Here is a 9,906-nt window from a genome sequence, read left to right as displayed (position 1 = left end):
CCTTTTGACTGCTCAAAATGTGAACATTCACAACCGACAAGTTTGATTTTCATTCTTAGATTTAGTTGACCGGACCCCTTTTTTTTAACGCTAGATTTAGTTTGATTTTTTTGGTCCAATATTACCAAGTATAATCTGAACCTTACATCTCCAAGAACTAAGGTAAGAATACTATCAAGTGAGGGAAAATACAAGGTTTTTTTTTTTTTTTTTTTTTCTTTGACGGAATATAAAATTACTTTGTATGTATTAAAAGCAATATAATGGATTCCTAGTAAGTTACTCACGCTATTCTCGAAAGTCCAATTTTTGCATACCGGCCTAACGAAAAACGCTACCTTAAGCCTTGATCTTTTGAGGTTATAAGACAAAAGGTAATGAGCAACTAAAAAAAAATAAAAAATAGTAAGTCAATAATATTGAAATACTCTTAAACCTACCCTTAAACAAGTGAAAGGGTAGGTAGTTGGTGATCTGTGTAATTATCCAAAACTAGAGTGTATTTGTGCTAACGCACGAGATATACATACGATTATATGTAGACATGTAAAAAAAAAAAAAAAAAAAAAGTCCTTTAGATTTTGGGAATTGGAGGTTTGGAGTGTTGTGGATGAATATTGAAAAAACAACTCTTAAATTATAAAAGAGAGTAGTTATAAGAAATGGAAAAGCTGGATTGAACCAGTCCAAATGACCAACAATTTTACTAGGTAACTAATTTATTGGAGTGGATAGGCTTGAGATGAATTGGGCTAACTAGAAAGTTAATGGGCTTACCAGAGGATGATATTGAGAATTTACACTATAAGGAAATAATGATCTTTTCTTATTAAAAAAAAAAAAAAAAGATTAGTCATAATTTTATATCATGATTTGATATCCAATATATATCTCCTGAATTGAAAATGTATCATGATTTGATATTCAATATATCTTCCCTGAAAAAAAAAAAACAATAATGTTCTAAGATATCTTCATTTTACTTGAGAGATGGATGGAACCAAGGTGGATAATGTTCAAGGACAAAGAGGATAGAGTAATGACGTTGATGACTAGTCAAACATTTTAGTATATCATACTTGTATAATGTAATTGAAAATTTTGCAAAATAAAAATGGAATAATAATTGATATATGGACTTCTTAATTTTTTTTTTTTTTTTTATAGTGGACTTTTTAAATTTAATCTAATTTTAATTCTTTAATTTTTAATAGAAATGTGTAGGACATTTCCTAAAAAAAGAAAAAAAGAAGAAATGTGTAGGACATTTATATGTGATACTACCCCATTATAGTCCATTTGTATGTAAGTTGTCTTTGTCTCACATTGAAAATACATTATAGAATATACCGTAGAAGAGTTGCTCGTAATAACTCCAATTAATTTTAGTATGGAACCTCTTTTGGACTTGTAAGTGGACCAAACTCTCGTTGTTCTTGTTTGTGTTGCCCAAACCCATTCCTTGGGCGTTAGTGTTATTTATGTTAAGAGCATGGTCCATTATGAACTCAATTGACAATGTTAGTCATGTTAAGAGCATACTTCATTCTAAAATCAATTGATAATGTGAAAGATAACTCCTTAAGTTATAATAGTATAGCAAGTTCTTCAATGTGGAACAACTCACGAAATCCATTTTCACACCAGGTTGTTAGCATATTTGATTGTTTGCACCCAAAAAGAAGTCTTTTGATTGTTTTAAGCTGCATGACTGTTAATATAGTCAAGCAGCCATGTCATTTGAAGTATATATTTGTCCAATTTTGCCATCTTTGCAGGAAATATTAGATATTACAAATGCCATGATCACTTTGTTTTCTGTTACACAACATGTTTGTCAATCAATATAACAAGGAATCTGTCTTTCACCTCAATCAAGTACTCGTATCAAATACTCAATAGTCCAACACAAGTAAGGGCACTTAACAATAACACAGCTTTAGTACATAAATACCATTGTTGCAAGTCTAAACTGAAGAAAGATTAAAGAAGAGTCGCGGAGGCCAATACAGGTATACAGACATTGCTCTATTGTCCATAACACTAGACTGAATGACTGATCAACTAAAAACTGTCCTCTATCCTGTAGTTTCACTAACTCTCTGTGCTAGCCAGTTTCAACATTAATGAAACAAACACAAAATTAAAATTACATCAGACATTTAAGTTTTTGAACAAGCTTAAAAAAAGATGACAGTTACTAATTTGCTGCTGGATCCAAGTTCAGGTCATGTTTGATCATGGCCCTTTTTACTAACTTAACAGCTTTCCTCAGTCTTACAGTTGCAGGGAACATCAGGGTGTTCAAGGTTGTTAATTTTTCTGTTATCGCGTCTTCCAGAGGCGCAAACCCAAGAGAATGCCAATATTCCACCATGTCAGCTGAAGATGGTATAATGATATGTTCCACCCCAATTTCGCCTAAGGCCTGAGAGGTAAAAATTGTAGTTGGTCTAATGCACTTAAACAACATTAATATTAGACTTTGAATCGTATAAAAAGAGCTGCAACTTAAACTTACTGCATCAATGACTTCCATTAAGATCTTGTACAGCCCTTTTCCTATCCATTGCTCACTAGTAGCAATGAAGGGTATTTCTGCTAGATCTGGCGACGGCAATCTGATGAACACATACACAACAAAATGAGCAATCATATTTAACAGAAGTGTAATTCTACAAACTTTGTTTAAAGGAGATTAATACCTTAGTGTTGCCGCGGAAATAACCTCCCCTTCACACTCCAAAATAGCAGTGTAAAATCTGCTGAAGTTGGTCCTTGTATAGTTGGACCTAAATAGGCAAGAAAATTTCACCTATTAGTTCCTTTTGTTTGGATGGTTTTGAGCTTCGAACAAGCTTATAAGACACGGAGGAGGACTTACCCGCAACTATAAAGGGCATTTTGGAGCATGTTCATCTGAGCTTGCCCGTCGAAACTGTCTTCCATCAGCTTATTTGCTAAAACAAGCTTTGAATTGCAGTTGGCTTTCATATACAGGTCTTCATGATTTTGTCCTGCCAAGTCTACATCCATCTTTCTGATTAATCTCCATGTAATTTCTTTTTTGTCAACAGTCTTTGCAGTTGGCATGCTTCTTCCCAATATTCCCTCCAGTTTATGGAACACCTAGAATGTAAAAGAAGCAGAAAACAGAACAAAATCATTTATTTTAAGCAACAACTTTATCAACCATTTATTGATATGAACACAAAAGGCTATGTTATCAGAGAAACCTACCTTCCAGCAGGTGATTCCACAGAAGGGGAGGGTATGTGGCTCTGGCCTCGGGGGCTTGCTGTCAAAAGATTCTGAGCACGACGAATGATCTATATAGCATTATAGCAACAGAAAACAATGAGATCAGCTGATGTTCTGCCTAATGTATTTGAACATATATATATTTTTAGAAACATAACAAAAGTGGGAAGAGCTTCACATACATTTTTTCAAGCACTGAAGACAGGTTAACAGAATATTTTTCGGGTTTTTCTCATCACAATATTTGCAATGACAATAAGGACATAGCCACTCCTCTTGCGGAACATCCTGCAGTTGAAGGTGGAAAATCACACAGTAAATGAGTATATGCATCAATCCGATGATTAGCTAAAAAGGTATGTCAAAATAAACTATTTTTCATTCTTAGCTTGCAGATTTAACCAAGTTCATTAACATTTGTCAAGTTCTATCAATTATAATCGAAAAATCAGTAAAGGAGAATGGACAAGCCAAGTACTTACGTTTAAGCCCAAACATGCAGGATGGTATGTAGAAGGGAAATTCTCACAGCATATAAGAACACCTCCATCAGCACAAATCACGCAAGTATCATCAGAGTTATCATGGACCTTAGGCTGCCTCACAACATGATTATAGCCACTTCGAGCAGGCACTGAGTGCCTGTTCCATGCCTCAAGCTGGCAAGTCAACAACGAAACATTCGTTTCTCCAATAAATATGTTCTCATAAGGTCTTGTACCCAAGTTATCTCCGCTATGTTTAGGGAATAGAGAGACAGAAAACACGCTACAACAGCACAAACATAAAATCCCTTCTTTAGTGAGCATCCCCATACCAATGACCTCCTTATTCGTCCCATGGATACATCTTACCATTGTATTCTCATTCACCACTTTCATTTCTATAATCCATGCTAGGATGGTATAGATGATGAATATTTCCTCTGGTATCGGCTTTTCTTGCTCTTCATTAACTGTTGCACTAGCCGACTCTATAATAGGATCTTGTTCTGTTATAATAGGATGCTTATCAACTGTTGTAATAGCCGGTTCTATAATAGAATCTTGTTCTGTTATAATAGGGGGTTGTTCTTCAACTGTTGTACTAGCCGGTTTCTCTTGCTTTTCAACTGTTGTGCTAGCCAGTTCCATAATAGTATGTTTGTCAACTGTTGTACTAGCCGGTTCTTTGGTGCTCATAGAAGATGCCAATCCTGCTCTCTTCTTCTTCGCTTGAGGAACTATTTGATAAACCTCTTCATCATCATAGATATCAACCGCGTAAAATGGTTTAACCATCTTACACTTCCTAGGCAAAGTCTGCCTAGTAGGTACACTAGGAGTATTACTCATATTTTCATAGTCCCTTTTCAGGACTCTTTTTGATCTCCTTTGTGGTGCCATAATTGATCGATATTTCTAGGCTGCATCGCAAAAAAAATCAAACAATTACACAAATTTTCTATGTTTAGAACAAAATAATTATATAATGTAAAGGTGTTCATATTGATCATTAGCAGAAATCAAGCATGTTATTTTGGATTTAAGTTATTTTGATTTATTTCCCCTAACATTTTTGATAATTTCTTTAATGTGTAGTTAATATTGGCCAGCTACTGTTTCTAACATCCGATTTGGAGCCTAAGATCATATAATAACCATAGTACACTAATCGAAATATTTCAAATTTTCAAGCATTTATCAAGATAGTAATACTCTTATAATAGTAGACACTACAATTTATAATAGGTTAATAGTTTTTAACTTGTGGTGTTTGGTGTTTAAGGGAGTTTAAGACTTTTTTTTAAATCTTTTTAAAGTAGTAAGGAAGGGTATTATGCTCATTTTAAGTCTCAAAGTCATTGTAAACTTGACCAAGTTGAAATTACTTATATTTCGTTTTTTTATTTTTTTATTTTAAATTTAAGATTATTTTTCTAAATTTGATGTCCTAACGGTTAATCTCATAAATTTAAATATTAAGGTCATGTAAAGAATGTCCCAAACTTTAACAAATTAATTTATATAATGACTAGTTTTGTACCTAGACGATGCCTTGATAATATATTTAAGAAACTTATTGAAGATTATATTTTATGTTTTATACATATGAAATGTTTGTTTATCAAAAAGTTTTAATAAATAAAAAAAAGAGAGAGAAAGAAATTTTAAATAAAAAAGAAAGTATTTTTTGACAATTTTGCCTGAAATAAATGAATAATAATAATAATAATAATAATAATTTATACTTTGTATCTAATATATTTTTATTAGATGAGTTAAATTTTATATTTCCGCTGATTTTAAAAAAAATTAACATTTTTTCAAAAACTTTTTATATGTCTATTTGGTAATATAAATTATAATGTTGGGTCAATTTTAAATCAATTTTTTGCAATTAAAGCGCAATAACTAATAAGAGGACTGCTATTCATAAAAAAAAAATTATACAAAGAATAATTTAAAAAGATTTTTTTAACAATTTTTATTTCGCCTAAAACCGTACGTAAAAATTTGCATGCAAAATATCTTTTTGCGTGAAAAACAATTTTCACATCGAATATTGGTGACTAAGATATAAATTTCTGAAATTTTAAATAAAAGTAAAAGAATGAGTATTGTGTCATTTGATCGAGTTTTTACACAAGGGATTTTTTATTTTATATTCACAATAATTTACCACTCGTTCTAAACGTGATGTCTATCTAATTAACCAAATTAAAATATATATAGGACACTCTATACATGAATTCATTTGGAGTATACAAAAATGTGCATACAAAAATCTATGAGAAATAACATTTGTCATGAAACTTACTTTGTGACAAACCATAAATTTGGATCATCTATTTGTAAACAAGGTCAAACGAGTCAAAAAAAATTAGTTTTTTATCATCAAATGTATAGATCTAGTCAAGTAGAGAATCAATTTTGAGATCAAAAATATAATTCAACTGCGAAAAATTATTTCAGAATAATATATCACGAAAAAATAATTACTGAAAAAAATTGCTTCTCACATAAATCTTTAATAGAATTGGTAACCATAACCTTCATTTATGATTCATAAGCAAGTTAAAGCGCAAAAAATGGGATCGGATCGAATTTTACCTTAAACTTCGGTGGCAATCAGTTGGGAATCCCGAGAAGGCTCACAGAGAGACAGGCAATTTGGCAAGTGGCGATGACTCACTGGTAAAATTTTGGGAATTTTGAGATGATTCACAGAATGACAATTGAACAGCGGCGATTGAAAAATTAGGTTTAAGAGGACACTAAAATGTTAATAGTGTCTGAGGTTTATATAGGCAGGTCATTTTTTACTTTTTGGCTAAAGGCAAAGGTGTCATATTATCCAAAAAAATTAACACATACCAGTACTCATTATTTATGTTGTACTAAAGATTAAAAATACCTTCGTTTCATATTATTTACAATGATTAGATATTTTCTACTCACACTTTATGAAAAATTGTTGCAAATAATATGAAACGGATGTAGTATATTATTACTGTCATATTTATGTAGACTAGACATAATTTTTTTTATTACTACATTTGTCTTATAAAGTTGAATACATTTATCACCTTTTATACTCAATCTTAATGTATTATTAAAGGTTATTTGGTTGTGATAATTTACAAAAGAGCAACATTATTTATACAAATACCTCCTTTGTTTTATTATAAAAGCAACAATTCTCATTACACGCTGGTTATTTCGTTATTTCAATCATTAATATCTTTTTAAAAATATATAGATCAAGACGAATTTATCAAAGTCCAGCTTGATTAAATTTTTCCTTAACTATAAATTAACAAATTTAGTCAAATTGGAATATATGAATAGTGTAAAAGTTAAAGATGTACGTTTAAAGGAAAATGGAAGAAGTACTTACCTCCGTTTTTTTATTAGTTGACACGTATTTCTTTTTAAGAAGTTTATTTATTGCTGACACGTTTCTTTTTTGGGTACGTTTTTTACCTTGCATTTACTAATGTACGTCACTTGCTTTATCATTCTCTCTCCTCTCCTTAATATGTGTGCCTAAATTGAAAGTGTCAACTAAATAGAAACAAAAGAAGTATATCACAAATGTAAGGATATGTAATTTTAGCACCCTCCACCATCAATTCATACTCGATTACTCGTGCCCAGAAGAAGAAAATTGACTTATGCTTGTAAGAAGGAAATTGAAGACCGTAAACTTACATTTTTGAGGAATCTCAAATCATGCATCCTCAAATTGTCAAACATAGTTTATTGAAAAAGAGGAATTCTCTGCCTCAATTTGAGGCATAGAATAAGTAATTAATGCTCCCTTCGTATTTTATTATTTGATTCACTTCTCTTTTACGGCCATATTTTATTACTTAATCCATTTTCTTTTCTGAAAATCTTTCATAACATTTTACTACTCCTTAATATTTAATATGAGTTATGAGAGCTAATGGATAAGCACACCCCACAGGCCCCACACAAAATAAAGACTAAAAAATACGAGTATTGTTACACGGATTAATGATTATTACAATATCTATACTTGGTAGTTAAAACACAAACCATCATGCCACATGTAAACTTTATTTTTCACCAATATCATATGTCACCTCACCTTTTCAATACATGTATGAATGTTATTTGATTCACTTTCTCCCAACTTAATATCTTCTACAATTACATTCAATCTTCACCCCTTCTTCTCCTTTATAAACTATTTATTTTTCAATTAAAACATATTATAAAATAAAAATTTATATTGTACTCATGCATTGCACAGGCCAGAAGACTATATATATATATATATATATATATATATATATATATATATATATTGTTTAGAGAGTTACAAAGGCGGGGTGATAAAAATCAATCCCGAATCTCATAACATCGGGAGGAAAGCTCTACATGAGCTATCCCTACTCTCATATATACTCTGCATGTGATATGTAATCAACACACATTCTTCAGTGGGTATTTCTTTGCCTCAAATAACTTGACATGTACTCCTAATTAAATAATTATCGTAAAAGGCGCTTCAGACATTAATGGTTTTAGCTTCGTCAACCCCGTGTTTGTTGCAATATGTCCAAATATACTCAGACGGTATACCAAGTGAATAGATTCAAAACTTGAATGGTAGTCCAATAATGCCCTCCTAATTAAATAACATTGGTATGTATGCAAGAAATACACTTTGATCGTGGTCTCATTCGCTTACACATTCGCAGTCAATTTATACAAATGAAATTGTTTCATTCCTTGAATCTTTTACTAGAAAGCTATCTCTCAATTGTTTACAGGAGAAATTTGATTTTTCAATTGAGTCAGGGTAATTTGTTTTATTTTACTACTAAGTGTTTTTCGAGCTGCAATTCATTTTTGACAAAAAAAAAAAATAAGTGAAAAACATATGGGACTCATTTACTTTTGCCCTTCTTATTTTATTTAGGAGTACTTGTTTCATTTATTCATGTGAGAAGTTTTAGGAGAAATTATAGAAAGGATGGAGTAATAAAATACTTTTTCCATTAAATATTAATTGCAATAAAGGAATGTTCTTCATGCCCGAAATAGGGTTGGTGGAAAAATAAAGTATGATAGTTGGAAGTAGAGATTATGTGGAAATATTAATCTCTGACTAGTTCTTTGGCCTGTGCAATGCACACCTTGTATAAAGTAAAAATGGGTTACAATTATTTACTACGTACATTTGTTTCATATTATTTGCAACAATTTGACATAAAATACGAGTAGAAATGTAGTATTTTAAATAATTAAACGGTATAACTTATTTGTTTGAAAAATTGAAGAATTTGGAAGACAAAAGTTGAATATCATAGCAATGAGATATATTCATTAAATTATTAAATTATTAGAATGTAAAAGAAATCATTTACTATATAGAAATACAATTATATTCTTACCTTTTTAAAAAGTTTGAAATAACTCTTATAAATAGTGGTTTGGGCAATTATACCCTTTAAAATGTTTATCTACGTACTTATCTACCTAATGTTAGTTGACTCTTTTAATGAACTCTTAAGAATAGTGTGCGGAAATTTTTACCCCTAAATTTTTTTTTACATATTCCCCTCAAAAATGTTACCAACTACAAGTATTTGTTGTGACATAAAACCAAACTGAAAGAATTTCCAGGACATGGCTAGCTATGTGCACAAATCGCGCGTATTAGACACCCTAGTCTTAAAAAAAAATTAAAAAAGGGAAGGACACTTAGGGAGAGGAAATATGGCACTTAACGCTTGTGATTTGAGTTTTTATATGTTAATTATAAATAATTCGTGATTACCCTTAAAATTTGGTACATTATCACATTTTATATAATGAAATTTGCACAACTGCCATTATTGTTAGTTTACCATTATTGAAATTGTTTTGATAAAGTAACGCATTTACCAACTCTAATCGAATCCTTAAATAACGTGCCTGGAAAATATGTTGCAAACTTGCAATCAAAAGAAAACGGTTGAGATATTTTTATTTTGGACAGAGGTCCAAACAAAAGATTTTTTTATTATTGGTTAGTCAAAGTCAGTCAAAGAAGAAGAAATAGAAGTGGAATTTATACCATAGTTCAAAATTCAAAAAATTTCTATGTTTGGCAGTACATATTTATCACGGCAACACCTGAAAACAGAAA

At 30.9% G+C, this 9,906-nt stretch overlaps 1 protein-coding gene across 1 annotated transcript; it reads right to left on the bottom strand.

Moving 5' to 3' along the window:
* Positions 1-1,964: 1,964 nt before the first annotated feature.
* LOC110732227 (increased DNA methylation 1-like) lies at positions 1,965-4,669 on the bottom strand. Its single transcript, XM_021912146.1, has 7 exons — positions 3,744-4,669; positions 3,444-3,549; positions 3,241-3,329; positions 2,885-3,129; positions 2,706-2,792; positions 2,522-2,621; positions 1,965-2,428 (listed from the first exon to the last, which is right to left on the bottom strand). The coding sequence occupies exons 1-7, from the start codon at positions 4,644-4,646 to the stop codon at positions 2,201-2,203; spliced, it is 1,758 nt and encodes a 585-aa protein (XP_021767838.1). The 5' UTR covers positions 4,647-4,669; the 3' UTR covers positions 1,965-2,200.
* Between the last annotated feature and the right edge of the window lie 5,237 nt (positions 4,670-9,906).

This window comes from Chenopodium quinoa, unplaced genomic scaffold (genome assembly GCF_001683475.1).
Source record: "Chenopodium quinoa cultivar QQ74 unplaced genomic scaffold, ASM168347v1, whole genome shotgun sequence".
Classification (NCBI taxonomy): Eukaryota; Viridiplantae; Streptophyta; class Magnoliopsida; order Caryophyllales; family Amaranthaceae; genus Chenopodium; species Chenopodium quinoa.
This window is presented reverse-complemented; position numbering and strand designations above follow the sequence as displayed.

What these genes read in the sequence shown, in the direction of transcription:
- LOC110732227 (XM_021912146.1), bottom strand. Translation starts at nt 4,646, where the DNA reads ATGGCACCACAAAGGAGATCAAAAAGAGTCCTGAAAAGGGACTATGAA. An exon ending in CTGCATGTTTGGGCTTAAAC is followed by an intron (nt 3,550 to 3,743) that starts GTAAGTACTTGG and finishes CTTCAACTGCAG; the next exon opens with GATGTTCCGCAAGAGGAGTG. An exon ending in TAATGGAAGTCATTGATGCA is followed by an intron (nt 2,429 to 2,521) that starts GTAAGTTTAAGT and finishes TTTACCTCTCAG; the next exon opens with GCCTTAGGCGAAATTGGGGT.